The sequence below is a fragment of the Euwallacea fornicatus genome, chromosome 5, assembly GCF_040115645.1.
Source record: "Euwallacea fornicatus isolate EFF26 chromosome 5, ASM4011564v1, whole genome shotgun sequence".
NCBI classification, from domain to species: Eukaryota; Metazoa; Arthropoda; class Insecta; order Coleoptera; family Curculionidae; genus Euwallacea; species Euwallacea fornicatus.
The window spans coordinates 1565547-1588415 of NC_089545.1; the positions used below are offsets into that span (position 1 = coordinate 1565547).

The window sequence follows — 22869 nt, forward strand, 5'->3', positions numbered from 1 at the left end:
CGTGGGAGGGGAAATGGCGAATGGAATCGATAATTTTTTTTTGGAAGTATCCTCCACTGCATAAAGCTGAAATTCTCCAAAGCCGCATCTTTTGTAGTATAATTGTTTAAGAAAATAAACGAAAAAACGCAATCCGGAAATGTAAGGACCGGCCTGATGGTATAGGAATCCATATTTTTCAACTTGTGTAAAATATTTAAAGTAGTCAGACAATTTGGAAAAAATGGTTTGCCAAATAAACAATAACTAAAACTAAATTCAAATATTTCCTTTGCACCGGAACCAGCAGAAATGGTACTGCCGGGCAGCAGCAGGAAACAATAATTGCCAAATTCGGTTATTAAGGTCCTGTGAATCGGTCCTTATAACTTATAAAATCGGATTATTTGGATTGTGCTGAATGATCAGCACGATTTTTTTCTTTTCGGAGGAAAATTGTTTTTGCCGATATCACTTAGAAAATTGAGGATATTATCTCATCAACACCTAATTAAAAATCTCCAACTAATCATTATATTTAATTGACATACCCACCTGCTGCTTTTAGTCCATAAATTCTCCTCACGTAAAGTTTTCATTTTCTCAGGATTTATGTCGTATTTGTTTTCCCACATGGACACTCAATCAATTGTTATAAGTTCTGGAGTAACTTATTTGGATATCGTAAAAGCATAACATGTTTCGCCTTTATGATCACCCAGATAGATATATTACTTTACTTTCGAACGTAATTGTGATTTATGTTTTATGTGTTCGTTGTTCTTCTCTTTGTCCACTTGAGTTCCTAGGCCTACAGCACGATCTTGGTTGATATTGAAAACGTGCCGCATCGATTAAAATAGTTTTTAATGTGTAGAACAACCATAATTTTGGGTATCAATTTGATACATGCGTGTAATCAAAAGTGTATCATTGGACCTGTTGGTCAACCCTAAATAATGCGCCGCTATTGTTAATCGTGATAAGTCACGGGGCGCTCGAATAAATAATTAAGAGTAAATACATTAATAACGTTGAATTTGACGTTATTGCCATTATGCGGTTATTAATTAGGTACCTTGAAGTAATTAACGGCAAATGCATCGTGTCAGTTTCATATGAAGTAGTTGCGATACAAAAGTTACTTTTTGCCGCATATAAAGTGGTTAAGGTCCCAAATTAATTTAACGTACTGTACGGGTTTTTATCTTCACATCTACATCAATCTTCTCATCAAATGAGAAACGACTCCTTCTATCAACAATAATTACCGGGAAGTCTCGCTCCTCCAGATGCCTGATATATGCCGCGTCGTTATGGCATCTTCAACAATCTTGGAATAAGGAGGGATTTCGATTCTTCCTAGCCAGGGTGGGTCCTGCCTTAATATATCTGTTTAACGAACAAGTGTATTAATAGCGGCGAAAAATCGAGATATTTCAACGCGTGAACGCAGCATGCGGGCTGATAAAAATTATATTATTAATTGCGAAAAATGGGATTATTAATCGCTCATAAAATGCGCATTTGTTACAACATTTTTCTTCAACGTTCTCTCTTTCAAATTACGATGTAACCATTTTTTAAACGTTATTTAATTACTACTATGGTGGCTTATTATGCACTGCATTATCAGCTCAAGTGGACGAATACCATCTGTTTCAAAGCGCTTTTTTTCCAGATATTTTTCAAAATGATTAGAATGCAATTGGACGATCCTTCTCCAAAATACGCAATTTTTCCTTAGTTTAATCGACTCCCCGTCTCTTACGGTGCCTGGGATTCCCACGTTGGAACTTTAATTAAATATATCTTTTACGAAAGATGTCTGGTTATGTTTAAATTTACATCTAATCTATTAGAGATATAGAAAAAAAAAACATAAAAAATATGAATTTTCCTACTTTAGGAGGAAGGTACTCTTGACCTACTGATTAGACCGCAGAATGCAGAATCTTGAATCTGCGGCCTGGGGCGGTAACACGGAAAACTTTTAAACTACCAAGTTTTCCTTAATTTTTATTGCATATATTGCATCGTTGTTGGATTTTTATCGCAGTTCTTTAGTAATCAGCAAACAAGTTCCTTAAAACTTTTGCAATATATTTTTAAAGGTTTCGACGCTAATTGATATCTACATTCAATATACACAAAATATGTATATTGAATGAATATTGTTCAATGGATGACGAAAATAACATTTTCCGTCACTGAGTGAACATTTTACCAACCAAGGCAAAGATGTGGTGAACTATAGCAGGCTCTGTTCACATATCACAGTTAAACCATCATCCCTCAAAACGAAGTTAAAGTTGCGGAATATTCACCTCTAGAGATGAAAACGATGTTTTGGGTTAGTGTAAAGTGTCACGAAAATCGCCTATTTTTAAATGGTTGCAGAAAAAAACATTCCCTATTTTCCCTTTTTTGTTCTTTTTGTAATTTAGTCCTCACTGGTTTTCCTGGTGTTCGATAGCTAGTTCTGGTGATTACTTAAAAACTAATCAAGAATAAATCTATCATGAAATACAAAATATGCAAAAATAAAATCAGACAAATCAGTGTGAAATACTCAAATGTGATATTTGCGCACAAGACGTGGAGGAGTGGAGAAAGTCATCTGAGTAGGAAACGCTCAATAGCCCCATTTAAATTTTTTTCAGCTGCAACATTTACAAGAATATGTATATTTGATTGGAGAAACTGCCATTCCTACAACACAGAAAATCTTCACTTCATGAGCGAACATCACTTTCAACAGGAATTTTCAATTAAGATCTGGACCGGCTGAAGCTCCGGCAAAACTGCATAGGGAACGGTAGTTCAACCTCTTGAGAAACGATATGTGTCCTCTAGCTTTGGAGAAAGTTCTTTTTGCTTATCGATGTAAGGGCGTTGTGGCCATCACGAAGTCCCGACTTAAACTCGTTAGATTTTTATATGGTTTTGATCGATTGATTGGTAATTATTGATAGACAAATTCATACTTTACAAGCAAGGAAAGTGACGGGACAATATTCTAGAAAGTGTGAATACAGTCAGAAACAATAACGAAAAACGTGCGATTAAATTTTGGTTAAATACGCTCACTTGAAGTTGTAAAATAAAAACAAGCAACTTTTGTATAAGGCAGGTTTAGCTGAATCGCCATATTCTTTCATCTAATAGAGCAACTTGCAACAATGTCTCTGGTACTCCCTGTATCTGTTTTCCGTGGGCGGTTATACCCCAATTCCTATGGCCCAAATCCATCATCGCTTAAGACTGAAAACAAAAAAGTGCGTAGATGTGACCAATGCCGTGGGCGGTGCATGTCGTGATGTAATATAGGTACATTCCAAACTACCCCAATGGCTCACCCCATATCTCCCCCTCATTCCGTATAAAAGCGGCCTGTTGCCGCGTGTGTCGCGAGTCAAACTTTGAAAACTGTCAGACTGCAACAAGTTTCGCGCACCACCTGAAGAACTGTTAACAGTTGCGGTCGGCCGTGTTAAAATGTGCCAGAAATCCACGAAAGCCGCTTCTATGGTGCGATTTGTGGTGGTTTTGGCTGTTTTCCTGTCTGTTGCCGAATGTGCTGCAGGTAAGACTTTTGTGCGAAAAATTATTTACTTGAACAAGTGTTTCTCCCGAAATTTGGAATTTTCGTCAGCTAACGAATTCGGCATAAATTCGCGCCAAAACAATAAATAAGTTTGAGAAATTGTAACGCGAGTTTTCCCAACAAACGGAACTACTGGCGAATTCCTGACATGTTCGAGCCGGTGGAAGATTTATCTCTCAATTGGATTTATAAAGGGGATCCGTAGAAATATGTTGCTGGTGCTGCGGTCATTACACAGTGGACCGAAAAAATCTCTACATATTTTTTTTCCAGAAAATTGTATTAAACCTTTTTGAACGTCCTTTTATGAGAAGTGCGCATATAAAACAATATCTAATATACCTAAATGAATAAAACGTTCCTCGCACCAATTGCGAGACATTTTGAAAAAATTTTTCTAAAATCTGCAAACTTAAAAGGCTATTCTGACATTTCCCTCAATTTAACCACCAGCAACAAAACAATATATTATTTAATAGTACTGGTAAACCATAAATAAACATTTCTAAGTCTATTTCTAAGTTGGTAAATATTTAAACAAACCCAACTGTTTTCAATGTAGGTGTTTTTTATTAATTTAATTTAATTTTATTTGCTACTGTGTAGGACATTTTTTAAGAAACTTTAATATAGAATCGTTTTTACAACTTTCATTTACATAATGCCGCACTAGATGATAGGATGATCGTTACTGGTGGCTTAATTGAGGAATATTTCACGGCGGCATCACAAGTACGGAGAATTTGGTATAGCTTTTTGAAAATATCTCGCAAATAATTCGTACAGGGAAGATCATAATTGTTGGTATTTAGATCTGTGTGGGTTTTCCGATGGACGGTCCGCCAATGCAACACCCAGCATATATTTTTTCCCAATTTTTCAGCAATTTACAGTGGGACGTAAGCTCTTACTCAGTCGAGCAAAATGCGTCACAGCTAAAACAAATTTTTATGCAGAGTGCATAAGTTCGCTTTTAAAATGTATAAAACGCGGCTCCAAATGTATGTTGAAAGATACTAATTTCGGGAATCGATCAGGCATTCCTCCCCAATCACTTTTTCATCCGAACTCTTTATACATGACCATGGGATTTTTTGATTAGAATCCCTAGCAGTTCTTTCCTTAAGGATGGGCTATCTATTCAATTTAAAAACGTTTTTAGTCTCTTTCAATTTCCTGATGGCAAATATTTCAGACACAGCGGAGACACTTTTTCATATACAACCAAGCTTAAAAGCTCAGATTCATGATTTCCACGCTTATGGCAAAAATGCCCTTTTGTCTTCAAATAATTTGTTTCAGTTTACCAACTGAAAACTCATAAAACAACAGTGTACGTCTAAACTTGCCCGGAAAGTGGATGGTCTTACGTGCAATTAAACGGGAAGCCTGAAAGAAAAAAGTTCACGACCATTAAAATAAAGACTTTTATTTTCACAAAGCTCTGGACTGGTCAATTTTTGAAACAATAAAAAATTAAAAGAGGTTTCTCCAATTACCCCCAGATTGAGAAATTTTATACACCTATGCAACATACTGGAAACATGTTGCACCTGAGCAAGACGTTCTGTCAAAAACGTATCCATGTAATGGATCTATTACACAGACATTGAACTATGGTATTTCTGTTGGTTGGCCTGCATTGGTGCACATAATTCTCTTGACGACCAAGTTTACCTCCACAAAAAGGTGCTAAAAGCTTAAATCTACTTAAATGAATTTTTGAGCATCTGTGGTCCGAACGAGAGTGAATGGAAACTTAATTAATCTTTTTATTTAGACTTAGGTGGAAGCATTTTAGTCACCTTTTCTTAGTTAATTGGTGCGTAAGTCGTTATTGACGCACCAAATGTACTAACTTGGAACTTTTTGGGGGGCAGCAGACTCTCCGTAATTTTTCTTGGGGGTAAGAGTTGATGAAAAATTTTGCCGAAGGCGCCAGAGTTACTAAGGCCGGCACGGTGTGCAGTCATTTATCTCATTAAATTATTATTTTTTTTAAATTTTATTTCCAATTTATGACAGAGGTTAGCCTTCATTTTCAATAAGGAGTTTCACTAAATTGTTTCCCTCAAATTTGCTTAATATGTAGAAATTCCCGAAACCCAATGCGTAGGCGACTGCAAAGTAAACAGACATCAACTTAGGAGTAAACCCTCGTAATAATTTTGTTTTGTTTTTTTCCTTTAAACAATGATGCATAAACATTAAAAATTCCTCTATATGAATGCGTAAATTTCTCCTCAAGCGTAATTCCGAGGCAGGATTGGAAACATATGCGTTTAGCGAACATGAGTTTCTGTTTTTTAACATTGATGATGCATTATGCATTGCAAATAGACGTCCTGTGTATCGCTTTTGATAATTCTCAAAATGCTTTTCAAAAATATACTCACTCATGAATACAGAACATTTTAGTGTCACAAATTAGAATCGATGGCTGCACACTGCACATTCATCAAAACCTGTTTGGAAAATAAGAGAACTTTATGTAGAGAAATTTTGTTTTTTTTTCCAGCATTTCATCAGTGTAATTTTATAAAAATCTTTGTTCCCTCTCGTTTTCGTCTCGCAATCTTGCCAATAAATTTAAATGCGAATAACTTAGTAGCCGCCAACAGGGCAAATTTATAAACATCGCACAATGCGTGTGTTTACAATAAATAGGGCCCATAAACAATGGCCTGTATGCAGAGGTGCAACATAATAGAGACAGGAGTAAAAGATATGGTTATTAAAATCTCATGCTGTTCAATGTATCCGCGAAAATCTTGCCATGTCGTAAATGTAAACCCCCTATAAATGTAATGAAATTGTGGGGGAAGGACGCATGCATTTTCGATGAAATGTAATAACATAAATTAATATACTCAAAGGTTTGGTCGTAGGCAGTATTTTAGGTGGTTACTGATATACGAGGTAGCCGAGAGACACTTCAGAGTAGCAGCACAAAATCATTAGCATTGTTTCAGCAGGGAAAGGAAAAAATACGATTTTTTAAACTGAAACTTTCTCAAGTAAGTCGAGTGAGTTTAGGAGACGAAGAGGAAACGGGAAGCCCTCCGGGAAACCTAATTTAAACCCTTGTGACTTTTATTTATATAGACATATCAAAAATTAAGTGTGCAAAAGAAGGTTAAATGGAATGATGGGACTTTAGGAAGGAATGGCAATAAGGCAAGAATTGCCGAGAATGAAGTTTTAACAGTAAATCACTGAAGACGTCTAATATGTGAGGCTATTAGGTCGAAATTAGAACAATAAAATAGATACAAAAAAATACGTCAGCAAGAAGCATAACGAAGTCATTGGGAACGAATTAACATGAAATTTATGAAAATCTTAACTCGAGTTATACAGGGTTTGGAAAAAGGAGACAATTCGCTACTTACACCACTAGTTTCTAGATACGCAGGATATCAAGTTTTGTTCCTATTCTGTTCTCTTTCTTGCAGCTTTTATAGTTTTTGAAATATTACGTTGGAATTTTGAGAATATTCAATTCATTTAAATCTACACTTTTCCCAACTGCTTGCCTAAATCTATAGGTTAAAATTTTTTCTACGGTCAAGCATTTTTCTTTGGCAAATGTTTTCCATGGTGCGGTAACGAAATGCTTCGAAATTTTACAATTTTAATTTCCTTTAATTCTCTTGTGTCTTTTTGGCTACTTGTCAGTCTTTTTTGCAGTTGCTGATAAAAGTATCTGGGAAACTACATAGTTAAGTAAGTTATTTTTGCAAATAAGTGGAAAATGATGGTGAATAAAGAGAAAACACAAGAGATTGTCGTAAGTATTAACAAAGAAATGGCCATTCACGTTGGATAGGAAACGTGATATATCGTTCCAGTAGAAAATATCATAGATTGACAGGCTATACTAGTCTGCATGTAGACTCTAACGAGTTGCACGTTCTCCAAAAATCTCGAAAATGGTGGGAGTTCGAAGGAAAAAAGCGTCTTCTTAAATTTTTTAACAGACAACTTCCATCTTTCCTTTCATTAAGTTGCGTGGCATCATTGTCAAATATTTGAACGGTTCCTTTGTGTTCAGTTTTTCTTATTGTAATTAGCGAAATTTGGACCCACCAGATAAGACCCCTTTCGACTACAGTAGTTCGCTTTCCTGTAAAAATTTGTAGAAAAAATCGAAAATTGTTCTCCAAGTTTAACAATTCGAAATGACTCAGTAGCCATGAATTTTATGTTATTTGGATTTGCTCTGATAAAAATGGTGCTTAAATTGCATTTTCCATACACAACCCCATTTCCTTTATTTCGTTTTATTTATAATTCCTTAGGCCAAGATTGCTGATATGACGATGATAATAAATTTGATATGAGACTCGAAGAAAAGAAACATCTTTCACCTTCGTGAGATGTAAACAAAATTATTTCGTTAAAGGATTATAAATTAGACAAAAATGCGACTAGGAATGAAAAATCAATAAAGAGCCTCATTAAGGGCATATATAACTTATACCCTTAAAGTCCAAACCCTGAAAGACATCTTCGGAATAATTTTCTACTTTTTCCACATTAAGGTTAATGTCACTTTATAGTATTTTAATTGTAATGAATTATACTACTGAGATTGTGCCACAGTATCCCTTTTAACATCAAATGCGAAACATGACTGTAATCACCCAGTTTGTCGTTATCCTTGTCGGTGAAGGCCCAAATTTTTTAATGCTAAAAAGTATGTGTAAACTTACTCTTACCCTATCATGATCTATCTCCTTAATAATTCCGCAAAAAATCCAACTTCAAAACTTTGAACTACAACGCTAAATATTTTAATCATTCGATCTATTCCCGCTTTGCAACTGGAAGTTGACTTGGTTCCAAATAAATTCCGAAACTTCCAACTTTCATTTTGTACAGGAAGTAGTATTAACCGGAGAAGAAAAAAAGTTTTGGAAGGGCATTACTCGGGCTTAACTAACTCGGTAATCCACGCTAAAAACGATGAAGTACCGGGTATAATAAATAGTTGATCTCTTTATGTTTGCGCTTATTGATGACGTATTTGTATAAGTGATACATCATCAGGGGAATTAGATGAAATTGTATGTGGGCGTGACGGTCAAACCGTGGACCTGAAAACCTTGGTTTTGCGGGCTTGACAAGAAGAAATTTCAAGTCGCTAAAGTTTTAGTGATGTTCCCTCGATGGCAACAATTTTTCGAAGTTTTATTTATTATTTTAATGAAATTTAATTTTAATATTTTTGAACTATTTGCGCTGCTCTTCGCAGACCTGCCTCCAGATTAAATTATCACAAATGGATATCGCTGGTTTTTTCAATAACTCAAATTCCCACTAGTCTGATCTGGATCCCATCTGATGATAGTAATGAACATTAAAGAACGCTCCATTGCTTGGGAATTTTTCTACCAACTGTTCAAGCGACAACCATGGACATAAGAGATTAACATGGAGAAATTGGTTTTTATTTTTTTGCGTCAACGAATTATTTAATTAAAAAACTTTTATATGAATGCCATAGTATTTCAGACTAGCCATCATTCCGCAGTTTTTCAATCATTTAATTAAAGCCGTTTTGGCTCAAAATATCTCTAAATGTCAAAAATTTGAATGTCCCGCGTAACCGTTCCATGTCACGATTGGTCAAAATGAAGGTCAAAATTAAACCAACCCAAAGTCGCCAACAATATAAGCGTAAAAACCCCATGTCAAGTGAATTTCTTTTTTTCACTTCTTATTTAAATGCAATAAGGAAAAAGTGGAAACAAATATATTAAACAACTACCTACATATTCAAGTTCAACCAAACAAGTGACTAAAAATATAAAACTTTAACATTATCGGCAAAAACATTTCCAGCAATTGGTTGAAGGGAGCACCGATCAATCTGACCAATCATAGTGTCGAACGGTTACGCGGGATATTCAAATTTTTGAAATTTGGAGACGTTTTGAAATAGGCGCAAAAAAATAAAAACCGATTTGCCATGTTAATCTCCTATGCCCTAGGTTCGCCTGGATACCCGGCATAATAATGCATTGATTTTAGCGTAGAACCACATAAGAATAGAACCCGACCAAAAGAAATAATCAATATCTACATCGAATGGAAATCCTTGCACCAATTCCAATAAGCTCGAGTATCTGTATGGAAATCCGACCTTTCTCAACATCCATATTGTTGCCGAAGGGTTTTTAGCTGTAGGTATTAGCTAAATTAAAGTTATATCCATGATAGCCGTTCTAGGTATAATGGATAGGTATAATGGAATAGATATCCTAAGAAGCAAATGATGTTAATATCGACCCAAGTGTTCTATTTAGTGTGACGTTATTGATTTTGGTTTAACGCTAAGGGAAATTCTGATAGGTTTGGGGACAATGCTAGAAAAAGAAAAAAAAATATGGGAAAAAGGTCCTTCCTTCAAACCGTTTTTCTTTCATCTGACCCTTATCGTTCGGTTAACCAAATAGCTCCCGGTCATTCCTTACAACTGCTCCATTCTTTCATATTCCTTTACTAGATTATCTATTTTTACATAGAATTAGAATGGTTTCGTCACCAACCAATGATATAGGTGCGCATTTTTGAGATCAAAATAAGACTTTTTTTCACAGATTCACACCCAGAATTTTTCATAGGCTATTGTGACACACTCTGTAAACATTCTTTGCTTTAACTTCTTTCTTTTTCTGATATGAATTGTGGTATGCAGATAAGAAACTATTAGAGCACAACTCCTCGAAATAGGGAAATATTGCGATATTTTTGGTAAATTAAACCAGAAGTATTCCTGAAATGTCCGTGAATCGTAGACCTCTATGATGGCTCTCAAATATGATTAGTCATTTTATGACGAATAACGAGCGACGAATAAATAATAACGAAAATCAAAAGTTTTTTATTAGTCAATTTGCTTGGACGATTTTGAACTATATTTTTTACATAACCTATGGATTTTTCCAAAATCTTTCCTCGTTTACATTTCATGAAATTTCTTCTTCCTCGTGTTGTTTTGGATTGCAATTTTGATGTTTCACCAACCAACAATAGTTCCAGTTAATAAACCTATAGAATCAACGAAAATAAGAAAAATATCATGTCTAAGCCAACTCGAGCTACACCAAGACCTGGTTTTTAAAGCATGATTCATATTTTCTTACGGTAACGGGTAATAGTCATTTATATAAGACCAAACTTAAAACAGTATTTTTCAGAGCTCAGAAATCTCATTTTACTCAATTTGCTCTTCATGTTTTCTAAAGACATTTTAACTTACGATACATTTTTTTTCAGGCCGATATGAAATTAAAAAAAGTAGGGGTACGTATTCAACGTGCATGAACACAGTAGTTTTATCACTGAAACCTACAATGAAAGCGTGCTTGCACCAGTTAATTTTTTGCCTTTTCCACTTTCAGGCGACTTTTTCAGAACTGCATATGAATGAGTGAAAATTTGACCATAATTTCTTTCTCATCAGCTCTCCTTCCAACCAAAACATAGTTTCCTGTACTTTAATCACCTAGATGTCCGAAACTCGGACAATCGAGACATTTAGTGCATGCATAGAAAAATTATATGATTCTCAGTGTTTTAGCTCACTTCCGGAGAGATACACACTCGAACCTCCGCAACCTACATTGTGATCTATTGAAAGAAGTTCCACAACCGCTCATATCATTTCTCAATCTAGGCCCTTAACTTACTCAGCTTTATGTAGCTGAAAATTGCCATGAATACATAATACCCTCAACGACAAGTTTATGGACAATTTCCGCAACTTTCATAGTTATATTACAGTTAAGAAGGAGCTAGGAGCACAAGTAATTTGCTTACATAATAAGCGAGTTTGGCCATTAATGGGGATTATTTGGTGGAATTTTAGAGGATCAGTTTTTTCTTGAAATTAAAAAAAGCCATCAGCATAATCAAAACCCATGTGAGAGCTTGGTGAAATTCGGGCAGGTTAACACATTTTGTCTGATTACTCGAAAGAAAATTTAATGCGCTCTGTAGCGGGGCGGGTCCCGCGTCATCCGCCCATCCATTGTCATCTTTACAGGATGTAACCTGAACTTCACGAATTATTTCACATACTGGATAAGGGAGCCGGGTGATTTTTTCCTTACTTCCTTTAAACTCTCAATTTGCATCGACAGATATTTTTGCAAATTCTGCGAAAGGCACGGGTATACTGCAACAAATGCGAAAGCTAAAAAATTTTAAAAATTATCTAAATTTGGTATCGGAATTGATACACGATACGCCAAAAGAAAACATACAAAGCGTAAAATAGGACACGTCTTAAAAATATAACACCCTGTATATGGCTACCGACAATTTTGACATTTTGTTCCGAAGGATATTAAATAAAATAGGTGTATGAAATTAAAAAAATTTGACTCGAGGCAGATTTAAGAGAAACGCAAAATATAAGAAACGATGTGGGCCTTTGCCACCCGGTATATCGAAAATGCGGCGTTTTTAACCGTGTGTCTACTAGCCTTTTTTATTATTTCGCAGACTATTATCGCCCTCTGAAATATCTCCCTCATAATAAGTTACGCCCTGAATAATATCACAGAAATCCATATTCCATTGACTCTTAATCCGTCTAAACAACGGGCCTAATTTCCTGCTGACTTGTCTAATCAAGGGAAAGTGAGGAAAAGCTAATTACTTAATAGCTAAAACGCCCAAGAAAACTATTATATTTGTCTTGCTTTCAGTGGGACTTCCAAGAAATGAAACCTTTACGCGCATCACCGTTGGGTATTATTCACGATTGTATACATTCCTTTATAAATATCTTGAGGATGAAGGTTAGGAAATGAAAATAATGGGTGGCAATAATTTTTAACACGGCAAAGGAAAAATGAAAAATATTACACTATTTGCTGAATTTTTGTAGGGTTCAATAAATTTTAAGTCCAATTGTATAGGTATACATCGTGTTCCGCGGTTTAGTTTACAATATTTTTCCGGTTCACCGGATGCATACATATTAAGTTGTGCTAGCTTATTCTAATGGAAATTTAATTCAAAAGTATGCATGTTTTAAAAGTAAAATTTATTTTAGTTTAAAATAATCGAACAATGGCAAAGCCTCCCTATTAATCCACCGATAGTAATCGCTGAGCTTTTCATCGAGGACGCCCATAAACTTTTTAATAAAGTGGCAAAATCTTACATTTATACTTTTACGTTGTCGTATATTTCTTGGTGCTTGTATTAAGGACGAAATCAGGTTCAATATCTGAAAGTGGAAGAACACCGGAGGATAGCGGACATTAAGGCGCATTTATGTTTTTGCTACTAAGCACTGGATATAAAAGAGCGGGGTTAAAAGATTAAAAAACGTCAAATAATACCCTAAAACGAATTGATTTTGTATCGATGGCGAATCGAAGAGACACAACCACTAGAAAAAAAAACTAAAAATTCCCTCCCTACCGCTGGTGTTCAGGACAAAACACATCCTCCACCATTTTGTCAAAAAAAACTCCCAAATATATTGACTCGTAAGCACCTCACAAATTAACACGTAGCTTTTTAAAATTCAACAATTTCCCAACTTTGAATTTATTAAAATTCGTTTGATGAAGCAGAATGAGAATAAGTTCATGAATCAAACATTTTTTCAGATTGATTTAGTTTGATGCCGATTTATACCATCTTAGAAATCGCAAGTAGAGCTTCATTCCTTGAAAAATCCCGACTGAAAAGATATAGCGCAATATCAAACGCCGGTCAATTTCTAGTCTAAATTTTAATCAAAAAACAAGGATCCTGCAGTATTGATTAAACATTCAGGAAGCAGTAAATTGGTAATAAGAAAAGATGAAAGTTTTTAAGTATATGGGGGTCAGTTTGAGCAATAACTTCCGTAAAATCGAAGAGCTAAACAACCAACCAGCTTCTTTGGAGTTATCATTGGGATTGTTTTCATTTCTATAGAGAAAGCGTAGGGATCGCTCGTAGTAAAGTATTTTTATGGGAGCTCGTATGTTACAAAATCTTTTTTTCCCAACAAAGGGAGGTAAACTTCAATCTCGCATCGTATTGTTCATTACATTTATTATGAAGTTAATAAAGTCTTAGCACCATCATACCTCTTCCAGTTTATGAGATCAATACCCCTTAGGTGCAAGTTTGGGACGTACAATCTGCGGTAACTGTGCAATTTCTATTAGACTTAAATACAAACTGTTGCTGTTAGGAAAATTTGCAAGGTTAGTATATATTTATACAAGGTGTCTGAAAATTAGTCTCCAGAACTTCAAATCAGGTGCGTTAAAAATGAGCAAACTACGGGATGATTTGTGAAAAGGTTGGAAGTGGGCAGGTAAACGATTCCGTTCGGAATCAGTTTTTTACGGGTCTATCCCTACCACCTATGACTCAGCTACATTGTTTATTATACGAAAAACATTCTGGATACAGCTCCAAAGCTGACGCTGCATGCAAAGTAGGTATGGGAGGCCTTTCAATGTCTACGGGAATAACAAAACAGGTTTTGTTAAAAGAAAAAAATAGTTTTTCTTCATCAACCTCATAAAACACTGAAGTTTTTTCTATGCTCTAAGTGTCCTCTTCGTTATGTGAAATTTGCAATATTATTGTGAAGCAACAGGGCGGTATTCAGTGGAGATCTGACCAGGGACGGGACTGGAAATTTTGCATTACAAGGATTTTTTTAGAGAAAATTGTTGATTGTAAACTAACTACATCCCTGATTATTTTTCTTAAATTGTACTCTACTTGTTCAGGACTTTCGATGAAATTTACAGGATCATTCATGGAAGGAGAGGGCAGTTAATTTTAATCTGGAAAAAAAACATGAAAATAAGTTTCCTGGCAAAATTGTTTAAGCATAAAGTATGCATCTGACTTTAGAAAATACCTATTCCATTGGTTTCTCCATAAATTATTCCCCACGGTTCCCATATTACCCACGAATATTAACAATTCCATTTGTTCATGCATATGCACGACCAAACGTTAATTGACAATGCAAGTCAACCAGAGCAATAACGAGAAGCTGCGAGATGAAATGAGTAGAATGAAGGTGTAATTTTTAATTTTCATCGTGGTAAAACGTTCATATTCTTTAATTAACTAAATTTACTCCGAAAAGTACACTTAATTTAGCTCTTTTTTGTCCAAATTAAACTGAACGTAATTTTTTTTTTGCTCAGTTTTTGGAGCGTTTCTAAGAATAGAAAACTTCACTACTTCGAATAATAATTCCATTGTTTCAGGCTCATGTTTAAACTATGGCCATGCCTGCTGGGGTGGTAAGTTTTTAACAGTTTAGCTTTGCAAACAGAGAATTTTAGCTTTAGAGCGAAATGCGATATTTGAGAGTGATAATATTGCAGGTCACGGGAAAAGGAGTGGCAGACAAGAAGTGTTGTCCCGATTAATCGACAATGAAGTACTGCCAAATAAAGCGAAAGCTGAATGGTTTCTGTCGAAAATAATAAGTCCCCTGGACCTTCGGTATTATCAAGATGGAAACGACTTGGATACATCTGGAAATCAGCCAAAGATTGACGATCTATTTACCGACGTCGACGGTGAAAATGCCAAAAGGTCAGTGTTCTTGTTGTATAGCCACCTATCAGTCTCTTGCAAGTGATTTTAGGTCAGGTATTACTTTATCTTGATTTTCTCGTAGCAGACGTAACTTGCACTTGATAAGCCAATTTAAACTTACTAAAACTAATCGATAGTTCAGCTTCTGGGGATGCTGGCGAACATCTGTTATTGGATCGGTTAAGGCTTCTTAAGCAATTACCTTTGTGAGGTAGTTATCTAATGGCTGAAGTCTGTTTATCTAGAAGGTGTTTGCCAGATTAAAAGGGCGTTGCCATCAGCTTAGCCAGCCTCTGAAGCGTGGTATCGAAAGCCAATTCCATCGTCTTTGATGGATTTTTAATAAAGATTCCTCAGCTAGAATAACGTGTTTCAATGATTTTTCTCGTTGTTCCAGCGACCGAGAGTGGGACAAAGTGCGAGACTTACTGAAAAACTCCAATAATGTTGTAGCAATTGGCAGGGGCCGAAATATCGACAAGTTCTCGAAATCCCCTGAGATTTTGGTAAGCAATCTGTATCAAAAACAGGCAATTTAAATCGCTCGAACAATGGCAAAACGCATCAATGCACTGTTTGTATTTTAGGAGAAGCGATCAGCAGTGGAATAATGAAAAAGAAGGACCAGACCAATTAATATTCTAATTAATTATTTCAAGTAATCTAATAATCAAACCCTACCGTTAATTACCTTCATTTTCCTCATGTATCTTTAATTCTATTTAAATTTAGTTATCTAATGTTTACGTGAGATTTATAGATAATTTTACGAACATAAAACTGTTGGTGTATTCTTTATTGATTATGGCTGGAATAAAGAGTACATAAATGCATATTTTGTACATTAAGTCGTTTATTTTAAAATCATCATGATTACTGATCAATCCATGCACCTTAGTGGAGACGCACAGCTCCCACTCTGTAAGTTAAGCAAGTAGATCTTTAGCAAGCACTTGGTCTGTACCTAGCGCTGTCGTGTGCAAGGATGGTTTCAGAAGTACTCGACTTAACACTTAAAGAAAAAAAATGGCAAATATTACGTCATTTCTCAATATAGAAAATAATCTAAGGGGACTAAATCTGGCGAAGACGGCGGGTGAGGAAACGATTCGAAACCAAGTTGATTGATTTTCGCCTTCGCGATTGCGGAAGTGCGGACTGGTGTTGTCTTCACGAAGTAAGACTTTATTTCTCATCAAATAAGGTCGCTTTTTCTTAATTTCTTCACTTAAACGCTGACGCAAGTTTGCATAAAGTTCTGCGTTTGCAAGGAACTGCGCAACTCCATGTCCAGGTTTAATTTGTTCTACTTACAAATCGATCGATTTAAAAGTTTACTATTGACGAATTCATCCCCTGCTGAGGTACAAAGACGATGTGCTAATTACCTAATTAATAAATATCAGTTACGCCGTCGTCATTCTATGACGTGGGAGGGGTGCTGCAACCTTAACTACAGGATTTTCAAAGAGCGACGGCTTATCTCACGTAACGTTGCATGGCCCCATCTCGAGTCATTAAAAAAAGGTCACGAAGAATAAACGCTCTAATAATATATTAAATTGCAATACACAGCAGAACAAACATTTAAGTACTAACAAAATATCAAACAACAAACAACAATTCTTATTCCTGCCAAAGGGTTAGATCAATGGATGGGATTTCCGGGCCGGTGCAATCGACAAATTCATTCCTAGAAGAAGATCGAAAAAAAGTGTTTTCGCATGACAAAACCATAGTAAAACAATTGACATTGGTATGCGTGCGTTATTACTTTTTCGCACGCAAAAGTTGACGTAACGACGTTCGGACTCGCGCTCAGAGGAGCGAAGTAGTCTTTACCGCATTAGCTGCCCGACTCCGCTTCGCCTCGCTGCTTCAACTGTAATCAGCGTGCGATAAAGCGTCATTATAGCCACATTACCGAAGGCCATTAGGAAAATAACTGCTTCCGCGCCAGTTTCCAGTCTTAAATTTTCCATCTGTTGGGCTCCAACTCTCTTCGACAGTCCATGAGTGCGATGTTGATCAGAGATAGAGAGAGAGAGAAAAAGAGAGAAAGAGAGAGAAGGAGAGAGAGAGATAGAGAGATAGAGAGAAAGAGAGAGAGAGAGAGAGTGATAGAGAGAGAGAGAAAGAGAGAACGAAAGGTAATTCCTTATAATACAGTGATTTGCATCATCCGTTCGATTAAGGAATAGCTAATATTCTAGTCTGAGCATTTTCACACCAGCACACCTCAATATACGCTGAAAACAGGTGCTAAACGCGCGAGGAAAAAAGGTGATAAACTAATAGAGATACGTCTGCCCTAATGCAATGACGAAAAGATGTATTCCAAACCTACCCTGACACCCCTGGTTTTCTAAAAGCATTGCGGGCCTGCCTGGAAAGTAACATTTTATCGCTGTTGTCGCAAATTATCCGCGACAACGAGGCCTTCCTAAGCTCCAGTAATTGCTCTGAAATTCATTTAAAGTAATGGTATTAATAAAAACAAACTGAATATTAAGTCATGTTAATGTTCACGATCCTTTGTTTCGTGTTAAAAATCTCATTCACTCTTGAAGTTAATAACCATCCGTTAAGAACCTCCGGAGGCAACCACTCGCTTACCTGGTGAAAAATGTCCCGGATTGATGGATGGATCGTTCTCGAAGAAATATCTGTCGCCCTTCTTCAAACGGACAAACTGATCTGCAATTATGTCTCGAAATGTTGGTCCTACGAGACTTCCTGGGACTTTATCTTCAAGCAGGCCGCCCACCCAAAGGTCTACATCGTCCACTGATTCGTACACTGAACCAAGCTTGCTTCCCATCTAAAACACGTAAAACCTCTGATTACAGAAAATACTCGAATAATATAAAAGTTTCTTCAAAAACATCATTTTTACCTCCGGTCCGAATTCGCTGAAGTCTCTGATGCGTGGTAACCCGATTAGCTCTCTGTAGTCGTTATAAGGCCTCAAGCCATGGTCTCGGCCTCTTTGTATGTTAATAGCGGCTAAATCAACTCCAAATGGATTTCCTCCACGGAACATGTACTTCGTTAACTGAACGCAAAAACGAAAAATAAATTATGAAATTGTTTTAGATGAAAGAACTTGTCTGGAGTGGACAGTTGTTCTGGAAAGGGCAACATACGGGTCAACAGACCATGAGGGCACGTGTGGATTATTAGCACGTGGGGCTGCGTTCTTAGATATTTGAGTCTCGAATGGCCTTATAGGTAGCAATACCTATTGAAAGTTCAACATTAATCGTGATTGGTAAATTTAAGTTTTCCCCATATCTCGGGAAAAGCATTCGATCGAGCTGGTTTGCAGGTGATTTTTTATTTAAATTAATCACCCCTAAACGCGTGGAACCCTGCAAAATTTCAAGTTTTTAGGGGACTTCAGGGCCAGAGTTTGGCGAACGGTAGTGGGAAATCTGTGAAATGAAACACCACCTTTGGGACTTCCCATGTTCCGAAATTGATAAAATACCAGTCTCTCTCAAAATCACAATGTTTGCTGCCCCAAGAGGGCCAAATTTCCTTACCGCTTCTGACATCGACACGTCCACCTCCTGCATCGGCTCAGTGGTCAATGTGCTCAGAGCCTCATCCAAAAACTCCTGGTGCCTCATTCGTGACGGGTAAAACATCACTTCGGGAATGGCAACGATTTCGTCCATTTTATTCGGCCCGTAGAGTCTGGTAGCAAAATCTCATAAAAGCAACAAAAATGTTAAGCGTAATCATCGTACTTTAATCGACCATCAACCGTAGAGTGCCCAAATCTGAATGCGGCTGCTGCAAACTCGTTGGTGACCGAGGGCTCGACCAAAGGATTGTAGTCAAAGGAATACTTGTAGCCTTCCTCTAACTCAATTTGAAACTCCTTCATTGCGTTTGAGCCTTAATGAAGACAAAGGAGATTAGAATTAGGTCACCGGAAATATGGCTAATTATACCTAAAACGGCTGGTAAAAACTCTTTGTAAATTAGAACTTGCATTTCGGCAATGAGTATTTGCCTAGCTTCGAGGAACAGGTGTTCATCGTTCCAATGAGGATTGAGATGAGCCAGAACGCTGGCTAATCTGTTGTGCTCTCGTAAAAATATGGTGTGCATGACCACCAAGGTGATCATTTGGTTGGTCCTAGTATCTCCTATCAAAGGAGAGAATATCTGGAACATTTACAGAAGAGCGAGAAAATTTACCTGACTCGAAACACGCAGATCCCTGCTCCATGGTCAAGCAGGCTTCTCGATCTTGGGAAAGAGGCAAGAGTGACCTTCCAAAATCGTTGAAGACATTGAGTTTTCCTCCTTGGAAACTTCTCAATTTACCAGTTTGCTCCGGAGTCGAGCCATAGACTGAAGAAGCGTCGATAAAATGGGTGAGTTTATTCATCTTAAATGATCAAATTAACATTTCCCTTTCACCTGAAAGAAAACCAAGTGACCTGTTGAGCGTATCCTAAGGCGCAATCGTGTCTAGGGGCCAAAATGGACCTAACAAAATTCATGCATTTTTGGTCAAACTTGCCGAAGAAATCGTCGTTTTCTGGTATTTCAATGGGATAACAAGCGTAATGTGTCGCTTCTGCAGGCAGAGGTGCGGATCCATCAGTTTCACAGCAAGAAATGGCACTTCCATTAGCTGTTAAGATAGCTTCGTCATACGCACCTTGCCACAACTCTTAGCTAACTTACGATATGATAAATCCATTGACTGGGTAAAATCATGGGAGATGAACTGACCAAACTGCATTACTGCTAAAGTGTAGTCGGGATTAGGTGAATCGATATCAAATATAATCGATGTGCTGATCAACCTGGGGCTGGGAAGGTGGTTCTCAGATGCTGCAGAAACTCTTGTAGACCAAACACCTTTAACGTCAAAAATTCGAAAGCAACCCTAGAAGAATCTGGAAGAGCATACCGTCTTGGTAACTGGCTGGCAGGAGCCTGGAGTATGGAGTGAAGGGGGCCCCCCAAGAGGGATGAAGCACATTGTTGCAAGCTCCGTCTATGCGACGATATTTATCTGGGATCATAGGACAGAAGGGAGATGGGATGCACGTGTGGCCCAGTGGAGTGGGGCGCAGATCGTGTTCAATCAAACCCATTTCCAAGTCGTCTACGGACAGGCCTTGTCTGAAACAATTTTGTGTTAACAGAGATGTTAATTTAGCCCGTTCGAGGCCCACCGATCTTTGAATTGTTTAGTGGCGATGGCCAGTTCCAAGGCACGGTCGGCCACATTCATCATTTGAGACAAATCAGTGATGTCGAACGATCGGGAATTTCTGAAATGTCCATAAGTGGCTGGGCCTGGCAGTAACACAGTGGGTTTTCCTGATCTTAAAAGTAAAGCTTCCCTGGATCTGAGTTTCGACAGTTCCGCCTTCGATTTTCTCTGAATCGAACCTAATACTTGGAGGTCTAAGTGGTGTCTACTTCTGCGAAGTCTTTCATCGACTGAGGCTGAAAAGATAGGAATTTAGGACCATTTAATTATTCGACTTTTAAATATTTTACTAGTGTGATTATGGCCAGTGGTGCAGACAACTCCTTCTCTATTAGCTTTAGTTTTGCAATAGGTAATTTCCGTGGATCGCAGATGGGCCGGGCAGCCAACCAGAGGGGTGCAGTTTTCCGATTTAGATTCGTGAACCAGATGTTTTGCTGCTTTTTCATTGGTTGCTGCGTAGTGGTAAAAATGCGTTTGTTCAAATTAGTTCAGATCAGAACAGTCCTAATTTTTAAATTTAGAAAAAAAAATCGAAGATGTAATGAAACAATGAAGAAGTTTTGCCTGGAGCTGTGAAATTCGAAATTGCTTGGGTTGCACGACTTATCCGCTATGTGAACCAAATTTTGTTGCTTGCATAGACGAAGATATGTAGGGTATAAGATATCATCATGGAGGTATATTTCGCGGGGCAAAACTATTCTGCACATAATAAAAAGATGCTCCTTCACTCATGGTCCAAAACGTATTAATTTCGGTATACAGGGTGGCCACGTTTTAGTTTTTGTCTCAAAATTGGCGTTTCTCTCACGTACACGTGCCTCGAGTTAAGTTTGTGAAATTTCATATACCTATTTTCCTTAAGACCCTCTACAACAAAATGTCGAAATTGTCGGTAGCCAGGTAGAGAGTGTTAGATTTTTTTTTAAGCACGTACTATATTATAATTGGGATCTTTTTTTGGAACACTCTGTATGAATACAGATACCAAATTTAATTTCCTTCTAATTCTTTAGCTTTTTGGTCTCTTCATAGAAATATTTCAGGTGCCGATAGTATTGTCTAAAATAATAAAAAAACATGCTACCAGGCGATGGTCAGAAACGCACCATCTTCGATGTATATATTTCTAGACATAACCCATACGCACATCTTATGGGAGTCATGCGCATTTCTAGATATCTTGGCGAATAAATGGAACAGGGAATTCGAGTTTCCTCAAATCAGTTATAACAAAGATCTGGATAAACAAAGAGATCCTGGTGCCCGAAAAAGCACCACCCTGTATATTTTAACAATAAATTGTCACTCCTGATAGTACAGATTTTAGGGAATTGTGTATATACAAATTTTCGACTGGATAACTCAAAAACCGAAGAAACGGTAAAGTAAAATTTTAAAAATAATTTGAAGGTTCTGTATGTCGGTGATGAAGAGATTTCCCTGCTTAACTTTGGGACACCCCGCATGTAATATTCAGCGTACGTTTAAACCTCTTGAATTCAGGCAGGGCCGGCCTTAGGAAGTCTGGATAAACGTTTATTCTCCGCCCCCTGCCCCCGCTTAACTACCCCCGCCTCGTAAGGCCGGGAGTGAATTCGGGCATTCACTTTGAAGCTAAAATAGTCAAAAACTATTAACTTGTGACGAAATAAAATGCGGGCTTAGATTCTCCCTCAAAATACGTATAATAAACTGTACAAACAGTCCTTCAATTTAGAAAACAATCGCTTCAAACGATGTTTCAGTTCAATTATTTTACCTTTATAAAATGAATATAAAATAAATACTTTTATTGAGGGCCAACCGGTTATTGGATTGACAAGCAACAAAGTTGCCTCACATTGAACCAACACTTTGATAGATTTATCTGCCTTTAAAGTATTTTAATAAAAACGTCCATTTTACTTTAAAATATCCGGTACAATTTTATGGATTTTTATCAGCTACGAATGAAATTATTCTACGAAACTACGACCCAAAGAAATTTTAAATCGTTTCGACGTTCGGGTTCGATTATAGAGTAAAACTGATGAAAAACCAATTTATTCATGGAAAGCAAAAAACCAAACCATTCAATTCACGTACCTTTCATACCAATTTTATGTGCAGCCGCATCAAGGTCCTTGTCTTCAACTTCACTTGTGAAAATGTCCCGTGGATGAATTACCACATGGCATTTTCCAATGTGAATAGAGGCAAAAATCGATATCAAGTAAACCCAAAGCATTTTCTGAAAACGTGTTCGAAAAATATATTTTTAATGAAACGTGAAAATATCTTCTCACCTTGTTCACAGCCACACTTACTTTAAATGGTTGATGGTAGAATTTTAGCAAAAAAAAATACTAACGAAGCAAACAACATACAAAAGGTTCGAAAATTCCTTTTCGTACCCGTTGGAAAGGGCACAAACACATTGCAGGTCAACGATTTTGACCTTCAGATA

General features: G+C 37.0%; 2 protein-coding genes across 3 annotated transcripts; one reads left to right on the forward strand and one right to left on the reverse strand.

Moving 5' to 3' along the window:
• The first annotated feature begins 3374 nt into the window (after positions 1-3374).
• On the forward strand, positions 3375-16017 carry CCHa1 (CCHamide-1). 2 transcript variants are annotated; one of them, XM_066281916.1, is made up of 6 exons: positions 3375-3565; positions 10871-10897; positions 14839-14874; positions 14959-15172; positions 15573-15681; positions 15763-16017. In XM_066281916.1, the coding sequence occupies exons 1-6, from the start codon at positions 3478-3480 to the stop codon at positions 15784-15786; spliced, it is 498 nt and encodes a 165-aa protein (XP_066138013.1). In that variant the 5' UTR covers positions 3375-3477; the 3' UTR covers positions 15787-16017. The 2 variants fall into 2 exon arrangements, with proteins under 2 accessions (XP_066138013.1, XP_066138014.1); XM_066281917.1 differs by lacking the exon at positions 10871-10897 and having other exon boundaries at positions 3377-3565.
• A 698-nt stretch (positions 16018-16715) lies between these two features.
• Pxt (Peroxinectin-like) lies at positions 16716-22856 on the reverse strand. The gene is made up of 15 exons (XM_066282105.1): positions 22709-22856; positions 22509-22653; positions 20708-20872; positions 20377-20653; positions 20109-20323; positions 19880-20056; positions 19630-19826; positions 19385-19577; positions 19135-19332; positions 18928-19078; positions 18721-18874; positions 18072-18230; positions 17792-17996; positions 17523-17637; positions 16716-16868 (listed from the first exon to the last, which is right to left on the reverse strand). The coding sequence occupies exons 2-15, from the start codon at positions 22648-22650 to the stop codon at positions 16802-16804; spliced, it is 2415 nt and encodes an 804-aa protein (XP_066138202.1). The 5' UTR covers positions 22651-22653; positions 22709-22856; the 3' UTR covers positions 16716-16801.
• Positions 22857-22869: the final 13 nt, after the last annotated feature.

What these genes read in the sequence shown, in the direction of transcription:
- CCHa1 (XM_066281916.1), top strand. Translation starts at nt 3,478, where the DNA reads ATGTGCCAGAAATCCACGAAAGCCGCTTCTATGGTGCGATTTGTGGTG. An exon ending in TGAAATTAAAAAAAGTAGGG is followed by an intron (nt 10,898 to 14,838) that starts GTACGTATTCAA and finishes CCATTGTTTCAG; the next exon opens with GCTCATGTTTAAACTATGGC. An exon ending in TGGCCATGCCTGCTGGGGTG is followed by an intron (nt 14,875 to 14,958) that starts GTAAGTTTTTAA and finishes ATAATATTGCAG; the next exon opens with GTCACGGGAAAAGGAGTGGC.
- Pxt (XM_066282105.1), bottom strand. Translation starts at nt 22,650, where the DNA reads ATGCTTTGGGTTTACTTGATATCGATTTTTGCCTCTATTCACATTGGA. An exon ending in ACATAAAATTGGTATGAAAG is followed by an intron (nt 20,873 to 22,508) that starts GTACGTGAATTG and finishes ACCACTACGCAG; the next exon opens with CAACCAATGAAAAAGCAGCA. An exon ending in TCAGCGAATTCGGACCGGAG is followed by an intron (nt 17,997 to 18,071) that starts GTAAAAATGATG and finishes TACGTGTTTTAG; the next exon opens with ATGGGAAGCAAGCTTGGTTC.